Raw genomic sequence first — 25,603 nt, 5'->3', positions numbered from 1 at the left:
TCATGATTCCGTCAGCCATTCTTATATTCTCTTTCCTCATATTGCCCTTCTTTAAAACATTACCATTTCCTTGTGTTTTCCTCCCCTTCTCTTCTCTTCTTTCATTTACAGTTTTTTTTTATTCCTTTATTTTTTGCCAACTCCTTGGGTTCTGTTTTCCACCACTGGACTCAGGGTGGGATGGAAGAGTAGAAACATTTCAACTGAATGGAAGAAAATGTCCATGGCGGTAGCAGAACTGGCAAATAGTTTACTAATTCAATATCACATAATTGGTACGTGTAGCTGTCTATTTTGCAACCTACTAAGTGACATCAACTTATAAAACAGATATCAACTTCAATCTACTATGAAGGGAAGATCTACCAATGCTTGAGCAACCAACACCTCTCGGCCCTTCTAAGAAGCAAAAATAGTTGCAGGTATCACAGAATCCATAAATGCTGGGTTGTCAATTTAAAGGCATGGAAACCTAAATTCATTGGTGGGTGCCAGTATGTTAGGAAGCCACTACGTTTGTTGCTGGATGGTGCTCCTTTCTGGAAAAAGATGAATAGGCCAGGGGCAGTGATGTGCCACCATCTTACTTTGATTTCTTAGTAGGGCCTTGTTAGACATTTGGAGCCATTTAGAAAGGCAAGGTGCAAATTGCAAAACACAAACAATGCCCAATGGAAGGTGCTAAGAACAGGGTTTGGCTAAAACTATCAACAGATTTTTCTCTAAATGTTATTTTCTTATTGTAGAGGTGCCTACAATATTGTCACATACACATTGTCTACATCAGACAACTGGCATGGGCATCAAAGGTGATGAGTTGCATTACTTGTATCAGCTGAAGGTATTTAGCGAAAGCAGGTAAAACCTACGCATTTTGGTCTCAGCCTGTAAAAGGACAACATTTAACTAGGGCTGCCATACTCTTCCCTCTGCACACCAATAAAAGTTAAAGGGATACTGTCATCGGAAAACATGTTTTTTTCAAAAAACATCAGTTAATAGTGCTGCTCCAGCAGAATTCTGCACTGAAATCCATTTCTCAAAAGAGCAAACAGATTTTTTTATATTCAATTTTGAAATCTGACATGGGGCTAGACATTTTGTCAATTTCCCAGCTGCCCCTGGTCATGTGACTTGTGCCTGCACTTTAGGAGAGAAATGCTTTCTGGCAGGCTGCTGTTTTTCCTTCTCAATGTAACTGAATGTGTCTCAGTGAGACATGGGTTTTACTTTGAGTGCTGTTTTTAGATCTACCAGGCAGCTGTTATCTTGTGTTAGGGAGCTGCTATCTGGTTACCTTCCCATTGTTCTTTTGTTTGGCTGCTGAAGGGAAAAGGGAGGGGGGTGATATCACTCCAACTTGCAGTACAGCAGTAAAGAGTGATTGAAGTTTATTAGAGCACAAGTCACATGACTTGGGGCAGCTGGGAAAGTTACAATATGTCTGCCCCATGTCAGATTTCAAAATTGAATATAAAAAAATCTGTTTGCTCTTTTGAGAAATGGATTTCAGTGCAGAATTCTGCTGGAGCAGCACTATTAACTGATTCATTTTGAATTTTTTTTTTTTCCCCATGAAAGTATCCCTTTCATGGCAACCAACCAAGAACTGCTGCACCACTCATTGAGCCTCTGTGGGGTGATGCATTGTCTGCGGGGGACCATTAGTTAATCCAACTGACCATATGAGGTACTGCTTAGGGTTCTGGCCTTTTGTTATGGAATGTTCCTCTGAAAGCTCAGTTCATTGTTCTGAATACACCTTACCCTTTGTTAAATATTTTGATAATGGCAGCAGTTTTGTTTATTTTTATTGGCTACCAGACATTTGTTTGATTAGCGATTTCATAATGTACTTAAACATCCGTAACGGGGCCCAGAATCAAAAAATCAATTGAAAAGCAATGTAGGATGTCACCCAAACTCCACGTTTTTTGTTATTGTTTCCAAAGCAACATCCAATCAACATGGCACCCCTTCATACCTTTCTATCCTGCACATCTTCGACGGGTTTCATCAGAATCTTGATAATTGGATTGTTTTAGGACCCCAGAATTATGAGGTGCTGGTCAAAGGTATAAGGGGCTGTCCACCCAAATAATGAAAAAGAAAATCCAATTCCCAATGCCTAGCATAAAATTGTTTCCATTCTTTTGCTGGACATTGCCTTTCAGAACCCCTAAATTATCATTATCAATAATAAACAAAATTTAAAAAAATAAAATAGGAAGATTCGAGAATACTCAGCTAATTAATAAACTGATTTGACATGAATATCAAAAATCTGCAGCGCTGTTAATTGAAATGACTTATACAGAGGGTAGAAGAGGCAGCAACATGACCAGTAGTGGGCACTGTGGTGTAACGAGACTCCAGAAATAGGATAATTATATTGTATATAAAGTAGCACAAAGCATTAGTCCTTACATTTCTAGCACATATGTACTGTTCTCTGAGCTAGAGCACTCCTCAGCCTTAGTAATCATGCAAACACACTTTACAGAAGCAAGGCTTTACATTTGCAAATTGCTCTCTAGCCTCCAGCCAATCAGAAAATGAATGTTACCCCGGCTCTTTAAATTTTTACATGCCGGGGTCCTTTAATCTTGCAATGTTGCCAGTCAACCCATGGCCTGCTGTAGATTACATTGGAACATGAAAGCAAAGAGTACCAAATATGCACAGCGGTGCAGTGCATTGATTATGCCACAGGTTTCACTTAAAGGGTTAAACTAACATTAAAGGAACAGTAACAGGAAAAAATAAAAGTGTTTTAAAGGAATGACAATATAATGTGCTGTTGTACTGCTCTGGTAAAACTAGCGTGTTTGCTTCAGAAACACAACTATAGTTTATATAAACAAGCTGCTGTGTAGCCATGGGGGCAGCCATTCAAGCACAGGATACACAGTAGATAACAGATAAGTACTACTATAGTTTATATAAACAAGCTGCTGTGTAGCCATGGGGGCAGCCATTCAAGCACAGGATACACAGTAGATAACAGATAAGTACTACTATAGTTTATATAAACAAGCTGCTGTGTAGCCATGGGGGCAGCCATTCAAGCACAGGATACACAGTAGATAACAGATAAGTACTACTATAGTTTATATAAACAAGCTGCTGTGTAGCCATGGGGGCAGCCATTCAAGCACAGGATACACAGTAGATAACAGATAAGTACAACTATAGTTTATATAAACAAGCTGCTGTGTAGCCATGGGGGCAGCCATTCAAATACAGGATACACAGTAGATAACAGATAAGTACTACTATAGTTTATATAAACAAGCTGCTGTGTAGCCATGGGGGCAGCCATTCAAGCACAGGATACACAGTAGATAACAGATAAGTACTACTATAGTTTATATACACAAGCTGCTGTGTAGCCATGGGGGCAGCCATTCAAGCACAGGATACACAGTAGATAACAGATAAGTACTACTATAGTTTATATAAACAAGCTGCTGTGTAGCCATGGGGGCAGCCATTCAAGCACAGGATACACAGTAGATAACAGATAAGTACTACTATAGTTTATATAAACAAGCTGCTGTGTAGCCATGGGGGCAGCCATTCAAGCACAAGAGAGACAGTAGATAACAGTTCTATATGTTCTAAAGAATTCCATTGTATACTACAGAACTTGTTAGTTATCTGCTGTGTATCCTGTGCCTTTTCTCCTTTTTCAACTTTGAATGGCTGCCCCCATGGCTACACAGCAGCTTGTTTATATAAACTATAGTAGTACTTATCTGTTATCTACTGTGTATCCTGTGCTTGAATGGCTGCCCCCATGGCTACACAGCAGCTTGTTTATATAAACTATAGTAGTACTTATCTGTTATCTACTGTGTATCCTGTGCTTGAATGGCTGCCCATGGCTACACAGCAGCTTGTTTATATAAACTATATTAGTGTTTCAGAAGCAAAAATGACAGTTACCAGTGCAGCACAACAGTACATTATAGTTTCATTACTTTAAGACATTTTCACTTTTTTGGTGTTATTGTTCCTTTAAACCATTACTATTCCCACTATAAAACCGGGCTGCGTGCATGGTTTAAAAAACCTAGTTTTAAATTGTGTGGGTTCAGAGAAGGGCAACTGATAAAAAGCATAGGAGTTATGAATAAAGACTGGCCAAGTTGGGGCTGTACACGCTGGAGAAGAGGCGCAGACGTAATTCTAATGCACATTAATCGCATACCTCCCAACATTTTGGAAGTAAAAAGAGGGACAAAAATAATTTTTCCACATGTAGCGCAGCAATTTTTTGACCACACCCCTTTCTGTGGCCACACCCCCTAATTAACATGTTTGTTTTACAAAATTTGGCAGGTTATGAAAGTTTGAAAATGTTTCTCCTTAGCTAAACTGTGTTTTTGTGTCTCAAAATTGTTACAAAGTATCTTATTTGCACCTGTTAGCTGTTCTGGGCTCTCTGCTAAAAGCCAATTAAGTGAGAAACTTTGTTTCTTTTTCTGGCTGTTCAGTGCAGAGAAAAGAGGGACTTTCCAGTACAAATGAGGGACTGCGGGTTGAGCTGTCAAAAGAGGGACTGTCCCTCCGAAAAAGGGACAGTTGGGAGGTATGTAATCGTGTGTAAAGGGGTAAGTGGGTGATACGTAGCTTAAAAGGCAAAATGATTTTAGTAATGCTAGTGATTAAACATTATAGTTACTCTAGAAAGGGGGGGGTGTAATTGGGGGGGGGCTTGACAGCTCATGAAGGGAGCAGAATGATTCCTCATGTTTAAACGTACAAATCGGTTGTGATTAATTAAAGGGCCTGAATCACCCATTTTTCCTCCCACTCATCCACATAAAAAGGACAGGCTTTAGCTTTCCACATAAAGATTTATCACCATCTAAAAATACACTACAAAGAAAATACCCCCCCCCCCCCCCCCCATATAAAGCACAACGTGCATATTATGAATAGAGAGTCCCGTTTCTCTTTCTGGCAGCTGAACAGAAAATGCAGCCATTCCAAAAGGAGAGCAGATGAAGTTGTACATATGTAGAGGGTTCATTATATACAAACACTTTTTACCCTGATGCAGCCAGAATTATCTCCCAGTGATACCATTCTGCCTTCCCCAGACACCTCTATACTCATTGGTGAAAGGTCACATCATTTTTTAACTTTTCAGCATTTAAAAAAACCAGTAACGTTTCTAGAAAAAGTGTGAGGTTATTATTATAATTTTCATATCAGTGTATTCCTATTCATATTGTATTGCATGCATTTTCAATTGGATGGAAAATATAAGGGTAAGGCCACACGAGGAGATTCAGGGAGATTTTGTCGCCTCATCTTTTGAGCGACTATCTCCCCGAACTGCCTCAGCGTTTTTCCCCATAGGCTAGAATTAAAAGACCCCTGCGCTAATGCACCCTTACTGAGGCAATTTTGGGTGACTATTGAAAACACATCACCGCGTGTGCATTAGCGCAGGCGACTTTTCAGGCAAAACTATGGCAGCATAGGTATTCCCCTGTACTAAGCACAATTCAGCAGGAACATTCCCTAAGTTTGCTCATAGTCTGTACAGAGAGATACCATAAAACTATGACAGCATAGGTATTCCCTGTACTAAGCACAATTCAGCAGGAACAGCCCCTAAGTTTGCTCACAGTCTGTACAGAGAGATACCATAAAACTATGGCAGCATAGGTATTCCCTGTACTAAGCACAATTCAGCAGGAACAGCCCCTAAGTTTGCTCACAGTCTGTACATAGAGATACCATAAAACTATGGCAGCATAGGTATTCCCTGTACTAAGCACAATTCAGCAGGAACATTCCCTAAGTTTGCTCATAGTCTGTACAGAGAGATCCCATAAAACTATGGCAGCATAGGTATTCCCTTGTACTAAGCACAATTCAGCAGGAACAGCCCCTAAGTTTGCTCACAGTCTGTACAGAGAGATCCCATAAAACTATGGCAGCATAGGTATTCCCTGTACTAAGCACAATTCAGCAGGAACAGCCCCTAAGTTTGCTCACAGTCTGTACAGAGAGATCCCATAAAACTATGGCAGCATAGGTATTCCCTGTACTAAGCACAATTCAGCAGGAACATTCCCTAAGTTTGCTCATAGTCTGTACAGAGAGATCCCATAAAACTATGGCCGTATAGGTATTCCTCTGTACTAAGTACACTTAAGTTTAAAATAAATTTATTTAATATCCAGGCTGTAATATATGAAATGTGCATAATACCTGTTCATATCATATTTTTGGAGAAAGAGCTTTGACGGGAAAACCTCTACATAAAAAAGCAATAACATTGGGAAAGGAATTGTATCGCTCTATAACAGCAAAATAACTGCCTTTAGACCCCATGCAATACAGCTTTACCTTAATTAAAATAAATAAAGGAATAAGAAACAAACAGTTGTGGGCGCTTTCATGGAAAATGACTTTTAGGGGAAAGAAGAACGTCAGCGAGTGCAGACAATATTATTGCTGGATGCAACAAAAGTCTGCTTGGAAAGTCTAGGAAAACCATCTTTGTGTCCAACCAAAGAGCAATGCAGAGATTTCCATAGCATCTCCTTCATTCCCATGGGGCACAAGTTCTTTGTTCCCAGCATGCTCTGCATAGAAACTGCCTTCTCATAATGAGTATAATTTCCTCTCCAAAGACGGGGACTGCAGGGACTGATTCCCTGGATCCCTTGCTTTGTGTTATATAAGAAAAAAAAAAGCAAGGATTAACCTGCTGAAATCCAGCAGGATTCAATAAAAAAAACAAAACATGCATTTGAAGCTTTTTGAATAAACAGGGGAAAAAGTCTGCTACTAGCCAATAATTACAATGTGGAAGACATCCAGATAAACATTAAAGGAGAAGGAAAGGCTAAAAGTAAGTAAGCTTCAGCAGAAAGGTCTATATAAATACACCAGTAAACCCTCATAGTAATGCTGCTCTGAGTCCTCTGTCAAAAGAAACACAGCATTTCTTTCCTTCTATTGTGTACTCATGGACTTCTGCATCAGACTTCCTGTCTTCAGCATAAACCTCCAGGGCCGGGCTTGAGCATGCTCAGTTTGCTCCTCTCCCCCTCCCTCCTCCCATCCCTGCTGTAATCTGAGCCCAGAGCTGTAAGTGAGCAGGGAGAGACTCAGTCAGGAAGTGATGTCACACCAAGCTTATATGGCAGCTTCTATCCTAAACAAATAGTGTCTCTACAGCTGTTTACTCCGGTATGGTAAAGCATTCTGCAGAATAAATATAGTGTTATAGCTTGCACTATTGTGGCTAATCTGTTGGCAATAAACTGTCTTGGAGCTTTCCTTCTCCTTTAAGGATGCACCGAATCCAGGATTCTGCTTTTTTCAGCAGTATTTGGATTCGACTGTATTCAAGGGGGTTATTTATCAAGGTCCGAATTCTCAATATCGGCTGCTACAAACTACGATCTAAGCCGCTCGGGTTTTTAATGCTTATTTCTTATTACATTTTCCCGTAAATTACCTTTGCGGGAAAAGCACAGATTTTCACGATTTTTTTGTGAATTTTCCCTGAAAACTCAGAATTTTTACCCGAAAGCTCCGAAAATATTGTGAAATTGCCCGAAACCCCCGACACAACCAAAAATCAATGTTTTTCCCATTGACTTATATGCAACCTCGGCAGGTTTGAGATGCCGTGTTTTTATATTCGGGCTTATTAGCCCTCAGGGTTTAATAAATTACGAAAAATGTAAAAGTCTATTATAACACAAAAAAAAAAAAAAATCACAAATTTTTCAGATTTCGAGGATTTTTGGGGATTCAGATTTTAGTAAATAACCCCCCCCCCCGAGTGTCTGGCCAAACCGAATCCGAAACCTTAAAATCATGTGTCTTTTTGTCACACAAACAAGGAAGTAAAGAATTTTTTAAGGGTTTGGGTCACTATAACCGTTGCATAAGCAAATTAGGCCTCAGATTTTGTTTGGTATTCAGCCAAATCTTTCACAAAGGATTCAGGATTTGGCAAAATCCCAAAATAGTGGATTTGATGCATCCCTAAAAAAGCAATGGTCTTGGAAGTATTCCTTATCTGGAGCTAACGAGACCCTCCCTCGGTGCAACAAATCTTCACTTTATACATGGGGATGACATATGCCCTATTGTAATAAATAATGATAGAAAAGTAAATATGTTAATTTAAGGGTGGTGGCAGACGTAGCGTTTTGGGGAGATTAGTCGCCCAACAACAATTCTTCTCTTCTTCGAGCGACTAATCTCCACAAAATGCCTTCCCGCCGGCAAGAATGTGAATCGCCGACAGGATGGTACTCGGATTGCTTCGTTTTACGAAGTCAGCCGAAGTTGCCTCACACGGAAACTTCGGAAAACCAAAGCGATCCGAGTGCCATCCCACCAGCGATTCACATTCTTGCAGACAGGAAGGCATTTCGGGGATATTAGTAGCCCGAAGAAGAGGATATTTGTCACTGGGTGGCTAATCTCCCCAAACCGTATTGTAGTTGAGCAGGCACTGAAAATACCAAACTTCCCAACAGGCATGTAAAATCAAGTTGATGTTTATTCTTGTACAAGACTTACATGTTTCGTATTCACCAACACTTAATCACGTATGGTTAAGTGTTGGTGAACACGAAACGCATAAGGCTTCCTTGAATGCGCAAGAATAGAAATCAACTTGCTTCTACATGCCTGTTTGGATGTTTGGTTTTTTGAGTGCCTGCTCAACTACAGATTCATTGGCTGAACACCAAATGTTTAACCCCTTTGGATGCCACACTAACGGGCTTTGGCCTGTTCTTCAGTGTCAATGTGTGGCCCTGACACTCTCACAAACCTCATAATTGAGGTGCACATCGTTTCGGAAAGGAATGCCCTTTTGTGCACAAGTTGATTCGAAGTGGAGACTAGTTTGTACCTAGATTTCTACATTGAGTGCAGGTTGCCACACACACAATGCTGCATGGGCTCTTGCAATGGTCATGGAATTCTGGGGAAAATATTATGCATTGTGGATAACAAAACATGCAGTAATGTAATTAACCGTAGCCTGGGCCCCGGGACAGGAATGTGCACCCCTTCACCATTCCAGAGTCCCTTGCACTTTGCGTATGTGCAAACAGAAGATCCCCTGCCATTCTGTACTCTAAACAACTTTTTTGCATCTCTGTATGGCCCCAAGGGGACGCAGCCCCTGGTACGACCTGTGGGGGTACGACCTGTGGATGCCTTTGCGCTAAGTACATTGCACATGCTATGTTTGTTAATGAGCCCCTATGGAGTTCCATAATTTTATAAAGGCATGAAGTGGTCTCTACAAATACCTGACCTTTTGAATGGCTGAAACAAACACGATATAGGTGATTTCTATTTGATTCCCTTCTGCCCATAATTACACCATGATATTCCAGAATATTCTTCCATTGCTCTCCTTTAAGATGCGCCATCTGGCTTTTCAGAAACACATTTTTTCCCAACTAGGTCAATGACTGAGTAATAAGGAACGTGAGGCAAAGACACACTCTAAAACATGGAATTATAATGTATTTCTAACAGCTGGCAAACAGAATGCTTGATAAAACACAAAGCAGATTAGGTTTCTTTGACTCACTGCCGGCTATACATTGTACCATAATCTTATCTGCAGAACACTGAAGGTTTCTTGAGTCAGACAGGTGGGCCTATGGCACATGAAACACTTCTCAGCAGGCATCTTTATTAGATATAAGCCATGGCTTTAGGATGGTACCGGAGCCACTAACAACATGATTACACTCTATATTTAAATGTTGATACCTCTTATGAGCTGGCAAAGTTAATACATTCGAACATACTTGGCTTTGACACGTTCTCTCTCCTTCTACCCTGTTCCTATGTCTTCTTTGATGCTTCTACCCCATACTGTGTGCCTTCTCCACCACAAACCTCCTTGCCCTTTCCAATTGTTCCACCAGGTCCATGCTCTATCCACCTCCTTCCCTAGACTTAGAGACCTGAATAGCTCCTTCGGCAACCTTCTTGCTCTCTCTCGCCCAAACTCTGGACTCCCTGTAGTACATGATGAATTCTTAAGGATTGGTGCACAGAAAAGAATGGTCGATAGCAGATTTGTTACCCAGGCATATTAATAACAATGGAAAACACATTGGTAGTGTAGTGACATCATGGTTCTCAGTCTGAATTTCCCCAGGTCATACCATAATTGCCCTTATATAGAAGCAAATTATTAATTTAAAGCTTGCCCTCTGAGAAGCAATTTGCATGCAAAAATGTGTCTCGAAATGAGATGGTAGGTGGTGGATATGCCAGACTCTGAATGGATGAAGGTAACCAACTGAAATCCACCTGTTACTGTGCTTTCATATGAACATTTTCATGCCCCAAAGAAAAAATAAAATTCCTATTCTAGATTCCATTCTCCGTCTTAATGATCTCAGTGTCAGTAGTGTTTGCTTGAACTGACTGAGTGGCACGAAAGAACGGCTTTATCAGCAAATATGTTCCAATGAACAAAATGTGAGGGTCGATAAATCAGTCAAATCAAACAATTATGTCAGAACACACTGTGTTCTTCTTTCAACCAGTCTTTAACCTTACTGTATATTTCATGAGAGATTAAGCATGCAATTGTTTTTTTTGGTATGGGTGCTAGTGTAAACACTATGAATAAAGCCAAACAATGTTGGCACTGCTAATAATTCAGCACACAATGGTTCATAAGGAAGTACTGGTTTGTGCAAAGGCAACGTTTATTTTCAAGTACTGTCTCTTATGCAAATACCTTTCTCAAATTATTTATCTTGGAGCAGACACAGTGCCCCCCCGGCTTGAGGAAATTCTTGATGTTTGGTTATACATACATGTCTTGGCCAAGGTTATATGTTGTTTCAGTGGAAATTCGCTTTTTAAAAACGTATGTTAAAGTAGGTACCATAACAGAAATTCTTTCCAGCACCAAACATTCCAAATAACAGATTATTATAACCCAGAACACGGACACTCCATCTCTGCACATGTTTAAGGCTCAGGTTAAAGGGCTGATTTGAAGGTTTCCTTATGTAATCTAGGTTTGATTAGCATCACACTTTGCTGTGCTCTGAATAAACTGGACACGTATTTGGATTTATTACAAGCTTAGCACAACATCTACATACCAGTTACACAAACTATGTGGTTTCCTTAAACTCAAAACTGAACTGCGTTCTCTCTGTACTAGGGGTGATTCCCAAAACAATTCCCAAGTTCTTGAATTTAGAACTTGAATTCCAAAATGATAACTAGAGTTGGGTCTAAAGAGAATGCTGGCATTCATCACTTAAGCCCAAATAGGGTGGCATAAAGTGGATTCTTTCTGTTCTAGCAGCGACAAAAATAACTTAGACAATCTTTTGGAAAGCACAATAAGCCCCTACAAATTCAGGTTAAGCCTTCTGAAGTTTCTGTGTTCTAGTGCCACCACACTTGACACTTTTTGTGGGATTGCTCAATACAGTATATCCTGCATTTTATTCCCGTTATGGCTACAGTGGCTTCAAGTGTACTAAAGGTCAAGTGTGGAACAAAACTTTGGAAAGTTCAAGACAAATTTCTGCTAAGTCTGTCATTAATTGGGAAAAAAAATCTTACCCAAAAAATCTTTTTCTCATAGGCCCTACCTGCCACAAAGACTGGAGTAAAGTTGTTCCTCTCTGGACGCAAACTAAGTGATTGTTTGATTATCATCCTTACGGGTATCTAAACCTCTTCCTCCAGTTTTGTTATCAAGCCTGCCAGTGAAGATGTTTTACCTAACTAGCCTAAGTAATGAGCAGCAAACATTACCCACTGGGTGGAGTGCTGCAGTATGGACCTATGAGATTTTTCAGGTAAGAAAATCTCCTTTTCTACATACGATCCTATGTTGAAAAGATGTTTCCTCCAATGCAGGACTAACTAAAAAACTGGAGAAAAAGGTGGACATACCAGGAAAGAGGAGACTTAAAGAATCACTTAGTTTGTCCTTCATTCAGGGAGGAGCAACCTAACCCCAGTTGTCCTGCACTGACAGGTAGGGCCATACAGTATGTAGAAAAATCACTAGATCTCCCCCAACCTAAGGCCCATGGGCACTAGATGTTCAGGGGCCCAGAGCCACTAGAGGTGGTTATAGTGAATTTACTAGAAAAAGATATACGGTGGTTTCCTGCTGCAGCAAAATTGGTTCCAGATAATTTAGTGTGGCAGCTTAGTATGTTGCTGCCTTCTGTATTTAGGAGGTTCCCATGAAAATGCCACAAAGAAAAATTTTCTGTGGTAACAATGCTTTGACAGGTGTTGACTATAATAGATAGTATGCGTTAATGATCAGATTCCATTATGACAATAATCGATCGACTATAGACCACCAACTTGTATGGAAAAGCAATGTTTTCTTAATGGGGAAAAAAGAGCAATTTGGTGGCAGGGAAAAACAAAAAGATAGCTAAATTGTATGAAATATAATGCAGAGAGATTTGATGGGTCTTGAAGCCCTTAGAATAGATTTTCAAGATGCTTGATATTATGTGGCCAAAATAAATAAATATGGGTTTCGGCCACAGAATATATACTCATTGTTTATGCCTTTTGGGGAACAATAACTTTTTTCCTACACCAACCCCCCTTTTATCTTCATAAAATCTTTCACCGGTAGTCTCCATCTCAGAAATAGCAAAATGGAGTTCTACCCAAGACTTTGGGTGGTTTTATCTTTATTAACTGAATAACCAGGTACTGTAAGTTTCATGAAATGTCTGTGCAGAAAGCAGTTCGGCAGATATGCCAGTAAAAGATTTTATGGATAGACGAGGGAATCTTTGGAGATCAACCAGCTAAGCCAATATTATTTGCTATGATTTAAGAAATCAACACGGACTCTGCTTTCTTTGTCTCTTCACACATCTCCTAGGCATCTCAATTGGTTTCTCTCCCACTGGGATTTGTTTTATAAGAAAATAATATGTTCTTGGATCACCGTAGCAGATCTTTAAGAAAAAAGTATTTGTGGAGAGATTTGGATTCTAAATATATCTACAGTACTTATGACTAGTTTGGCTTAACAGATAAGAATGGAAATATTTCTTGGTTCTATTAAGCATATTATACTTTCATTTACATTGCAACATAGAGCAGAGCATGAGAGATTTATGAATTCGCTGCAGTTAATCCATTTATAGCAGTCTGTACAAAAGATAACGTTCATGGCTCAATTGAGACTTTTTTTTTTCATTTTAATTTATTTTGGAGACATGGAAAGAAAATGTAATTCCTTTGACAATGCTGGCCGTCCTATTTTTAAAGCAAAATAATGTTCTTTGCCTTTTAAACTGCCTTGTCTCTCTGAGGAACAGAGTTTGCCAAAAACCAAAATGAATTTACACGAAAGCCACCAGGGACAAAACTTGTCATTCATGCAAAGAATACGTTGAAAGATGTAAAAACAAGATCTCAGCAGAATGGAAAACATTTTTTCCTAATGCTTTAAAAGAAGAGAAAATATCAAGGTGAAATTACAGCAATAAAGAGACCAACAATGATGGTCTCTTTTTAAACAATTCTTGATTTGGGTCTAATCTCAACTCTACTTAGATACCAAATCCCATTCCAATTAGACAGCTTCTTCACTGTTCTGAGTTTCTCACTATTTTTTCTCCATCTTCTACTATTAGAACATCCGGAATCTTTTTGAATATGTAACAACTGTTCACTTGAGTCTAACCTCAACTTTGCTCAACTTCTCTTTATCCTGATTGGCATGTTAACATCCCAATTTGACTTCTTCTCCTTCAACTGTTCTCTTCTCTCACTCTCTCCTTTCCATTTTTGCCTTTTTTGTTCTCTTTCCCCAATTCTCTTTTTTCCCTCTGTTCCATCCTTTATTCCATCACGCTATGCTATCTAATTATTGGATATTTATATAAACGCCAACACACTGGCCATTTGGGTCCAGTGACTTTATTTCATAGGAACTATATAGAATAAAAAAAACAGGATATTTGTTAGTACTTTGCTAAAAATATTCCATGTACAGGCATATATTAAAAACTGTTTCTGCCCAATAAAATTCAGCAAATACACCCCCCATTATTTTAACTGTTTAAGCTCAAAGAAGCCAGCTGTAGAGTCAGTAAAAAGGGTAGAAAGGTACACGTATATTTTGGAGGTGTAACAAGTTTTTAGTCTAATCTCAACTCTACTTTTTTTCCCAGATTGTCATGATTACAATCCCGTGTCTTCTTCTCCTTCAACTCCTCATTCCTTTTCATTTCACACTAACATTTGTCTTTTTCTCCTTCAACTATTTTCTTCCTCCACCCTTCATAACCATTGATGACTCTCATAGCATTTACATTATTATTTGTCCCCTGAGTTTTCACCAACCCTTCTCCCTCTTCTACTCTATGAACTCTTGGCATTTCATTGTGTATTTTTATTTATATTCTGGTTTCCTATATTCGTGATTTGGGGCCAAGTACTTTATTTCACAGTTGGTACGTTCATTATAATAAGGGAATATGACAAACTTCTACTGTGTTAACAATATTCCATGTGCAGGTATGTGTGAATAATTATCCTTTTCTAATTAAATTGAGGAACTTAAAAGCACTCCTATTAGTTTAACAAACTAAAAGATTATGCCACCTGTAGATATCAATATCTGTGGCCTCTTACTGTTATAAGGACAATACACTTTTATATCCTTCTTATACCCTTATACTGTGTTCGCCAGTATGAAGTGCATCAAGTTTTAAATTATTCAGCTCATGTAAAATAAATACAGTCATCTATATGGTCAAGAAAATGGCTGGTAGGTTTCATTCAGCAGCAAATCAAAGGATTAAAGTGGGGTTGCACTATCCAAGACTGTGACACACAAAAAAGCCTCACTGCTGATCACAAATGACCTTTGCAGCGGAGTTGCTAACAGCAGAGTGTTTGGAGACCTGTCCTCCATTCATACTCTAAGAAGCACTTAGCTGCATAAAAATCCCAGGAAAAAAATCAATTTTATCTGGACATCAACCCTATGCTGCACTCTCATTTTGCCCTACGAACCAAAACATCACTTAACATGTTTCTGTATAAAAACACTGATGTTATTTTAATTTTTTTTCTTATGAGAAGCCTCTTGATCATAGCTGTCGGTAATAAAATACATGTAGGCTGGAAATAAATCAAATAAAATGCTGTATTCTATTTTATGAAACAAAATGTGCTTATACTGTATAGTGGCAAATCAACGGTAAGTGACTGCCTCAAGCCAATCAAATCAAATTTACAAATCTGGGGGAGAACGCCAAAGGCAAATAGTAATATTGTAAGATAGAACAAAGGTTACCTTCCCTTAGACGATCCACAATAAAGGTAAATCCTGTTGTTCTTGGGTGTAGGACGTATTCATATTTTTGCAGTTTATTCTTTTCTGCAAATTCATCACTACGGGCTTTGGTATTATCTGCAAATTATTGGTATACATTTAGTTAGTTACACATGAAATATTTAATTAAACATTTCATTTATGCTTTAATGCTCAACAGATTACCCTGCCTTTTAGTCAACATTTTATCATGCTATAAAATGCACACCAGTAAACGTTGTGAACTAGTGAGTAATTTGATTTTTGTGATTGAAATTTTTACATTTTTAATTAACGGAACAGTTTTTCTGATTCAAATTTTTATATAAATGTGCTAGTAGATGAGAATTTTTTCCCTACTGAGTTTTCAAAAACATTTGAATTTGAAAATTAGTAAATCAGCCCCAGTGTATTAAGTCTGTTATAAAGACACTTTTCCTAAACTTTACATAATTCTTTAATAAGGCATGTTATCAAACCTATGCTTATGATTGTCGTTTCTTATGAGCAATTGATATATATCAGGTCTAAAAATCTTAACTTACGGACATAGAAGCATAGCAGAGTTATCAAAACACAAGTCTTTGCCAGGATTTGAGAAAATTGTACCAAAAAAACACAAATTTTGAATATTTATGTAATCAAATTTGCCTACTTGAATTTGTGATATTTATACATCGAAAAAATCTTGACTATATATATATATATATATATATATATATATATATATATATATATATATATATGCAGATCTAAGAATCTTAAACAGCAAGAATAACAATAATTAGCCTAATTTGCATTGTTTATTATGTGTAGACAGAAATAAACAACTTGATGAAAAAAAGCAGGGTTTTACATGATTTTATAATCATAACAATAATAAATGTCTGAAATGGGGAGTTCTATAAAAGCTACAGTGAAGCTCTCCTGATTAGAAACAAAATTGGATCTGATTGGACTGAACAATATAATTACATCAATGTACTTAATTATTTTTGATCTCATTCAATCTGCAACGGATATGAACATCACAGAAAGTGAGAAATTACCGTAGCACATATACAGTACTTTAAATAGCAATTATATCAAATCATTTGTTCCAATGAATACATTTATTACATATATATTAAAAAATGTATTTCATTCATTTTGCTGTAATAATAAAAGTAAAAATATCAAATGTTTACATTTTTAAATTAAAAGCATTTTATGTTTTGCTATAATAATGTAAAAATAAAAAGTAGACTTATTTTATTATCTAAGTTAAAAATACAAAACTGTAACCAGAGATTTTCATATACACATATTCAAGGCAGAAGAAGTATCTAGAGTAAACAAAAAAATCAACACAAGCACTAGAGTGAAAGCTGAATTAAGATTTTCTTGCATTTCTTCATGATATTGTGAGGGTACAATCAGTGTCGGACTGGCCCACAGGGATACCAGGAGAACTCCCGGTGGGCCCAGGTGTCAGTGGGCCCTCTTGCTTCTAACCATTTGGCCTATTTCAGGGTCATTCCCAATTTCTGTACGGGAACAAAAAGGCTAAATAGATCACATAATATAGAAAAGAGACTTGTAGAATAAAGAAGTTGAGCGAGTAGTTGAAAAAGGAGAAATAGTTTGGAGAGTGGGCCCACAGTCTAAGGTTTTCTGGTGTGCCCCGGGCATCAAAGTCCAACACTGGGTACAATAACGATGTATAACGATGTACTTTTAAAGTTGTTCCTTCATTATCATTCTCCGCATTTTAGGCTCACTGCATTAGGCTCTTTTCTACTGTTTCCCTCTGCATTGCTAAAAGAAAAGCTTACACTCGCACACCCTGGCCGTCCAGACTCGAACGACTCCCAGGTGCTCGATGTTAGAGGGAATGGGCAACCTCAAAAACAGCGTAGACACAGGACACACCGGCACAACATGGGTAATTCTAGCAGGTAAAACCTTGCTCGTTTATTGCGGATGCAACGTTTCGGGGCGTGACCCCTTTCTCAAGCATGCTTGAGAAAGGGGTCACTCCCCGAAACGTTGCATCCGCGATAAACGAGCAAGGTTTTACCTGCTAGAATTACCCATGTTGTGCCGGTGTGTCCTGTGTCCTCACTCTGCATTGCTGTCATATATCGACCACCAGGACCAACTGCACAATTTCTGGACAACTTTGCTGCCTGGCTTCCTTCCTTTCTTTCATCTAACATCCCATCCATCATATTAGGTGGCTATAATATACCCATTAACAACAGTAACAACCCTTGTCTCTAAACCGCTTTCACTAACCTCCTCCCTAGGCTTATCTTTGTGCTCAGACTCCCCCTCTCACTCCAATGGTAATGCTCTGAGCTTGCTCCTATAAAAACTAAACGTGCTAGACTCAAACCACTTGGGCATACCCTTGGCATTCTGCTAATAAAAAAACCCTCCAAAGACACTCACGTGCACTTGAGCGTTGCTGGTGCAAATCCCGCTCAGAATCAGACTTTTGGAGCTACTTCCTCCCTTGGCAAATTAATCAACTCGTATGGTTTCCACTACAACCTCTATGATGATGATACTCAGATCTATCTCTCATCTCCTGATTTCAATCCAGAACTCCTAACTGGCGTCTTCTCCTGCCTGTCCGCTATCTCTACCTGGATGTCGCAACGCAACCTTAAATTAAACCTCTCTAAAACTGAAATGGTTCTCTTTCCTCCAACTAACACCAGTAACATCCCGGAAGTATCCATCATAGCTAACAATTCCACTATCACCCCCTCTCCCCAGGCCCGGTGCCTTGGGGTTATCCTAGATTCTGCCCTGTCATTCACTCCTCATATCCAGTCACGTATTAAATCATGTCACTTCCACTTAAGGAACATATCCAAAATACGATCATTTATCACCCAAGATGCTGCCAAAATTCTTATTCACTCTCTTGACATATCACGTCTAGACTACTGTAACTCTCTTTTGATTGGCCTTCCCCTCCAGAGTCTGTCACCTCTCCAGTCCATAATGAACACTGCTGCGAGGCTCATATACCTCAGAAACTGCTCCTCCTCTGCCTCGCCATTCTGTCAATCCCTGCACTGGCATCCGCTACCTTTCAGAATCAAATTCAAATTAATGACCCTTACATTCAAAGCACTTCATAACTCTGCCCCACCCTACATCTCTAAACTCGTCATCTCTATATACTCACCCAACTGCTTACTATGCTCCTCTACTGACCTGCTACTCAACAGTTCTCTCATTACCTCCTCATATGCTCGCATTCAAGAGTTTGCAAGGACTGCACCCCTCCTCTGGAACTCTCTCCCACGGTCTATCCGACTTTCTCCCAACCTTTCTGTTTTCAAGAAATCTCTTAAAAAGCACTTCTTTCGAGAAGCCTACCCTCACTCTGCTTAACTACCAAACGCAACACCACATACAGTACCACATTTTTTACCCACTTAATTCGATCTTGCCCACTCCCACACCTTGTCTACAATGAGATGCCCTGAAATATTGTTTTTTGGTTTTCATAAGCAAAGCTAGATTTCAAGACCAGAAAGCCTTATAAATGTTTTCATAGGCGTACCTCAACCTGCGCTCAATTCTACAATCGTCTCTGATCTATTATGATTATGAGTTTTGTTCTCCTTTTTTTGTTCTACCCAAGATTACAAAAAACAACCATTAATAGAACAGAAGATTTTTCACACATTTAAAAATGTCACATGTGTTAACTCCCACCACCGAGAGTACCTTTGGCACTTGATTTAATGTGCTGTAATTAAGACGAGGAGAAGAAATATTTATAAATGACAAACTAGCCAAGCAGGATAGGTGAAACGATGTATGGGTGCAGTGCTGAGGAGCATAAACTGGTTTCCAAGATCCTCAGAAACATCATTAACCCGTTTCTGGCCACAAGATAAGTATCCAGTTGAGGGTGATACAACCCAAGAAACTGCACCATTCTTCACACTGGTTTTGGGTTATTTAATCTCATAAATCAAGTTTACAGACATAATAAAATACCTCTGTTCAAAGAGTTTATTGATCCTTATAGAAATATCTTAAACATGAAATAAAGCTTAAATCTCAGCCTGACACAGAGACCAGGTTTTTAGGCGTTTCTTTGACAGGTGCACTCTACAAATCTTTCTCTAACTGGTCTCCACCTAAAGACCCCACTTCTACTCTTACTAATACATGCCATGCCACTTCAGGTCTGGCCAATGTCTCCTCCTGTTCTAACCACCATAAAGTAACTTGTTTATTGTACAGTCACCAGGTTCATTCAATCTCTACAAAAAGGTGTCACCTTTTATATATATTATATTGCTTTAGAAGAGGACTAGAACAAAAGGTCAAGCTGTGCTGCCGGAAGAACCATTATTGTAAAATGCAATTTCCCAAACGTACAGTAAGAGAACAATGCACGAAAAAAACATCTATCAGAAAAAGGAATTAGGCTTTGTGTTAAAGATACACAAGATAGCAGAATTTCTACTCCTTTGTACAAAAAAGGCACATAACCAGAGAGACTGAGAAAGAGGAATTTTAAGTAAATGCAAGAAGAAATATAGAGCTAACAGTATTAATAGGATCATGTTACTTTGTTGTTATTACCTACTTCTAGCTGATTAAAACAAGGGATATAGATACCTATGTGATGTGATACAACCACTAGCTGGGAAATACCTCTTAAGGGGAAATTAAATATTTCTGAACCACCACTTGGGACACCCCAAACAGGACAATTTTCTCTTGTTCGGTAAGGCAGAACAGGGTAGCAGGGTTGGCAGATACCACTTTGTGCCACTTCAAGGCAATCTTATAACAGGAGAATGAGCAGTTGAAGGTGGCTTCAGTTGTTCATGATGTTTAGGAGATCGGCGGGAGAAGGACCTCAATCACCCTCCAATCCCATGGTCTCGCTCTGTATTATAAAACAGACTAAAGGAGTTGGCCACTTTAGTCCAGGGAGTTCACAGGCGACATCTTCTTCCACGCGATCTTCTTCCTCCTTTGACCAGCGTTTTGGCACATGCACAGTAGGATCGTTTCGCCGGTACGGATCTACTGCGCATGCGCCAAAAGTCACGCGCATGCGCAGTAGATCGTACCGGCGAAACGATCCTACTGCGCATGCGCCAGTCAAAGGAGGAAGAAGATCGCGTGGAAGAAGATGTCGCCTGTGAACTCCCTGGACTGGACCTGCGCAGAAGGGTAAGTAACAAGTTTGGGGCATTTGCCCAGCGGGAGGGGTAGGCCAGGGGGGGGAGGGGGGGGCAATACACGGGAGGGGGGGAGGGGGGTTAGCGCCGACGAGGTTTCCTTCCCCTTTAAAGGAAAACTATACCCCCAAAATTAATACTTGAGCAACATATAGTTTATATCAAATTAAGTTGCATATTAAAGAATCTTACCAAACTGGAATATATACAATTTCATGATGGTCTGTGTGCTGCCTCAGAGATCACCTGATCAGAAATACTGCAGTTCTAACTGTAACAGGAAGAAGTGTGGAAGCAAGAGACAGAAATATCTCTGCTAATTGGCTCATGTGACCTAACAAGTATGGTTTGTTTGGTGTTTGTGTGCACCATGAATCATACGATCCCAGGGGGCAGCCCTTATTTTTTAAAATGCCAGTTTTCTTTTTATGATTACCCAATGGCCCAAACTACTAAAAAAGTATATTATTATAAAAATGGTTTATTTACATGAAGCAGGGTTTTACATATGAGCTGTTTTATGGAATATCTTTTTGTAGAGACCTACGTTGTTTGAGCGGGGGGTATAGTTTTCCTTTAATAAGGCTTTTGTTCTCTTTTCAATCAGATATAGGTTTGTATGATGGACTATAGGAGAATTGGATGCAAAATAATGTTCTCAGTTGCCTAAGATTTTACAAGTTAAACAGTGAGTCTGTATGGTCTGGCTCTTATGTTTAGCTAAATTAAAAGCAGAGGAGTGGTGAATTACTTTTTGAACTTGGATTTGCTCAAATATGAAAATACTAAACTGAACTAAATCCAAAACCTGAGAATTCATATAAATAAAGCCCTATACAACTGAATGCAACCATTTTTCCATTAAATATGGGTTTTAGTCTCACTGTAATATGCAGATTCAGCTTGGTATTTGGACAAAGTTTTTGGGAGGACACATTTTTGGCTGAATCCAAAATCAATGGATTTGATGCATCCTTGATTAGTCTGAAGATACCAGAGACACAGAAGACTGTTATATGATTTTACTGCGGGTTGACTAGATTTGCCTAGATCATCACTCATAACATTCCAATAAACACTTCTTGGATGACTCAATCATACAATAATTAGAGCCTTGGAAGACAAAAGTCTGTGTGCAGATAGATAAAACATCATCTCTCCTGCTATGGCTGTCTGCAGTGACGGAACTAGTTGGGGGCGGGCCGTGGTGCGGGCTGTGCAGCAGGGCCACGCCCCCACTGTCGTCCAGGCGGCTGCAGCCGAATCCAGTGGCGCGCATGACTGCCGGGGGGCCCTGGCCCAATTGAACCCCCTGCTCCCCCGGTAGTTCCGCCACTGGCTGTCTGAGGAATCTTGACAAAAGGGAGAAATTATGACTGATCAATTTATAGAAAAAAAAACATACTGGCCATTTATTAAGCTCTAAAAGCTGGCAGAAGCAAAGTGCCACTCCTGAAAAACTCACGGTACAATAACAGGCAGAGATGTGTTCCTACCAGCTAAATCTGGTATAAATTGACATAATTACTTTACAGTCTTTGAAATAAGCCAGAAGCAAATGGGAAATTCACAAAAATAAGTATCAGCATAACTCCCTCTCCAACACACTGATTTCTACCGCAGTAAACATTTTAATAGAAATTATACACTACACGGCTAAAAGTGTTTGGGTAAGGAATATTGAATTTGGATTCTCCAGAAAAATCAAAAATCATTTATTAAGACATGAAAAGAAGGGCCTACTGCATTTCTTGCCTGTTGGGGCACTTGCTCATAGGTTGACACAAAAGTATTCAGACACATTTTTAGCCGAAAATGTGCAGCAACTCCATCTTAAATTACATGCCCTCAATTGGAACAAGAACCAGGTCGAGTAGCTTTTGCATCCAAGTCAACACTACAAAAACCCAAACTTCCGGCCACCTCTTGGTTCTCATGGTCACTGTGTAATGTCCCTTTGCAGCTCTCTGATTGCTTGCTCCACCTTCAAATGTGCCAGCCCACAGTTGCATCCCTAATTCTGGACCTGGGCCTGACTCACTGCTGAGCCTCACCACTTTTCCTTGAAACAGAATTGGACAACATGCATTGGTTTCTAACTACAGGTATGGGATCCAGAAGTGCACTATGACCATAATCAAAGCCACTACAATATTCTATAGTCCTGAAAAAGGAGTTTAAAAACATGTTGTTGACTGTAGGTGCTGCCACAAGTTCTCCTAGATACTTCTCCATCAATGATTCCATTACCATACCCTCGTAAAGGGAATAAATAGAATATAATTTTTTTTAAAACCACAAATACTTTCACATATCAATAAAACATTGAAAGGGCCATGTCTATTACCAAAATGCCTGGCTTTAAAGGTCCCCATCTGTGACGGTACATCCTGGAAGCCATAGCTCTTATATAGATATGTGTCATCTGCAAACGCAGAGACCCGTTATTTTCTATCTATGTAAATTTAGCACTGCTTCTCTGCTCCTAAAAATGAATGTTATTTACTTTAAAATCAACAGAACTGCAGTCACTTTGTTTAACCGATTAAAATTATTTCTGATCGTTGTGTCCCAGATCTGAAGTCAACTGCTGCTGCTGCCACCGCCGCATAGAAATTACTCACAGAATATTAACCTAGCCGTGAGTCAGGAGAAAGCAGCTCGGTACATACAAACACCAGTGACAGCAGCCTACATTTCATTAATGAATTGGCCGCTTGGACGAATGTAAACCAAGCTAAAATTATCCCCGCCGTGCACTTTATCAAAGAAAAACAGGAAGCACAGTGCTAGGATTGTTTGAAGGCTCCAAAGGACGTTTTATTCATCATTTATTGTTGGAAGGCATGCAAAACAAAATGCGTCTGGTGTAAAGCAAATTGCTCAGAAATTTCTTCAGAAAAGTAAAATGGAGAAAAACAATCACAAAATCATAATTCATACATGATTAAATGTGCATTTTAATGGCCAAGTAACATGAACTTTTAGACTGGAGGAAACAAGGAATTCCAAGGAAAAGTGTGCTCTATTATTAACCAGAGTTTCCCTTCATTTTTCAATAGAACACATGGATACAGATCTCTCTAAATCTTTCTATTTATCCGTGGGACTGACGAGTTGGAGATAGAGCCAGAACAACATGCTCTGACGTGCCACACCATAAAGGCTCAAATAACCGTAAGTGCCCAAAACCCAATGGGGGTACCCGAAATGTTAAATTACTTAGACATTAGTGATGAGTGGGTCAGGAAAACTCAACCCACAACCGACCCTAACCCGCAAATTTAAACCCCAACTCACTCAACATTTGGTCAACCTGTGGGTCACCTCACGTTCTGGGTCAACCTGCACATCACTATTAGACATAGAGTACAGGGTGTGCACCAATAAATGCACTACAGCTGAACCCCAACACACAACTATACACAACCATATACTGTAATATCACTAATAACAGCTACTTATCCCATAAAAGGAATTTCATGAATGCTAGAAGCAGTGATAGAACCTAAGTTGCATTTAGCAGAGAACCGTGATCTGAATCAGAACCTGACACCAATCATACACTCAATTTCTTTATCTGAAACATACACTCAATTTATTTATCTGAAACATGACAAACTACCCACTGACCACCATAAAACTGGAAGTGGCAGCATCATTAATCTAATGCAACAAAATCATAAACCCAGAGGTGTAATAATGCGAAGGCAAATGAAGTTGGCAAACGCAGAAGAAGTCTACATTGAGATAGGTAATCCAACTTGTGAGTAGCTTTACCATATTTATGGATACTATAGGTGCAACTGTTTGTTATGGAGAACAGCACTGCCAAGAAAAAAACAACACACCAGCAGGGAATGTTCTACATATTCCTTGTAATATATGGTAGCTGCTTTTTAACACTCCAAGGACTGCCTTCTGACATCCCCCTACCTCACCTCCTACTTTAATACAAGGGTGGGACAGTCACTGGTGGTGCACTCTACTGCTGCTTAAAAATGGGAGCCAATAACACTTTTATATCATTCTTGCCCATAGCTGGCGAGTAGAAAAGCAATTTGTTGGTGCTTTATATAAAAGACAGAACCCCTGCTACTCACTTTCTATAATCACTGGAAGATCTTAGCCAGTGCTATTTATTTTACTGTTCCCTGCTGTCAGACATTTTTGCCAGGTTTACGTTTACCCTTATGCAGTACAATGGACAAATGGAAAATGCAGGACTGGGCTAAGAGAAGAAGAATGTCAGACTTGCTTTCACATCAACGGATATCACAATTTTTAAAGCAAAATAAACATTACTGCCAGGAAGGTTAGATTAACACAAACAAAACATCCCAACTTTAGCTCTCTCTCTTCTAACCACTTAGCTGAAGTACAGGGGTGATGTTGTTGTATAAAATGATCCAACATGTCACTAATATGGACTTGATCCATATTATGGTGCACCCATGAGAACTGTAGGAAATGTTGGAAAATAAAAGCGGAATTTGGACACAACATACAATTGAAAACATCTTCCAGATCAGCATTTCTTATCCTTTTTCTCTGAGGGCCCACATGGGTTGGGACACACTGTTTGCAACCCAAATATTGGTTCAGATATTGTCCTAATGACTATGTTTCCTATTGCAGAAGAAACTGTGTTCAAGGGAACCCCAGATGCAGCCTTGACAGGGCCCAAACTATGGGCCTATCTCCTCCTAGAAGGGCCTGATGCAACAGAGGCTGCAGCCCATGCTGAATGAATGTTGAGGTCAACATTGGGGGCAACCATCTCTGAAAATCATTTTTTTTTATTTGTCTGCCACCGTCACATTCATTTATGAGTGCAAGTGCAATGTCCAAATCTTAGATGCAATGTTGTCTCATAGACTGCAAAATCGCATGTGCTGCAACTTGAATGTCATTTACCAATGGTTTCGTATTGAATATTGGACTTTAAAGGGGACTTTAGTGGGAACCGAAGATTTCAAAACCAATTGCATTAAGGGGGTAATGTTTTATTTACATGATAATAACAGCGGCTTAA

The 25,603-nt window shown here is 39.3% G+C and overlaps 1 protein-coding gene across 4 annotated transcripts in view; it reads right to left on the bottom strand.

Moving 5' to 3' along the window:
* The window catches only part of LOC108717675 (lysocardiolipin acyltransferase 1), an 88,901-nt gene that overhangs the window by 27,158 nt on the left and 36,140 nt on the right, over nucleotides 1-25,603 (bottom strand). For 3 of the 4 annotated variants that reach the window (XM_018264917.2, XM_018264918.2, XM_018264916.2), the window contains one exon: nucleotides 15,344-15,460. The exons of the other annotated variant lie outside the window; for it this stretch is intronic. In XM_018264917.2, coding sequence (XP_018120406.1) covers nucleotides 15,344-15,460 — 117 coding nt within the window. The remainder of the gene's footprint in view (nucleotides 1-15,343; nucleotides 15,461-25,603) is intronic. 4 annotated transcript variants of the gene reach the window in all.

This window comes from Xenopus laevis, chromosome 5S, assembly GCF_017654675.1.
Source record: "Xenopus laevis strain J_2021 chromosome 5S, Xenopus_laevis_v10.1, whole genome shotgun sequence".
In the NCBI taxonomy this organism is placed as follows: domain Eukaryota; kingdom Metazoa; phylum Chordata; class Amphibia; order Anura; family Pipidae; genus Xenopus; species Xenopus laevis.
This window is presented reverse-complemented; position numbering and strand designations above follow the sequence as displayed.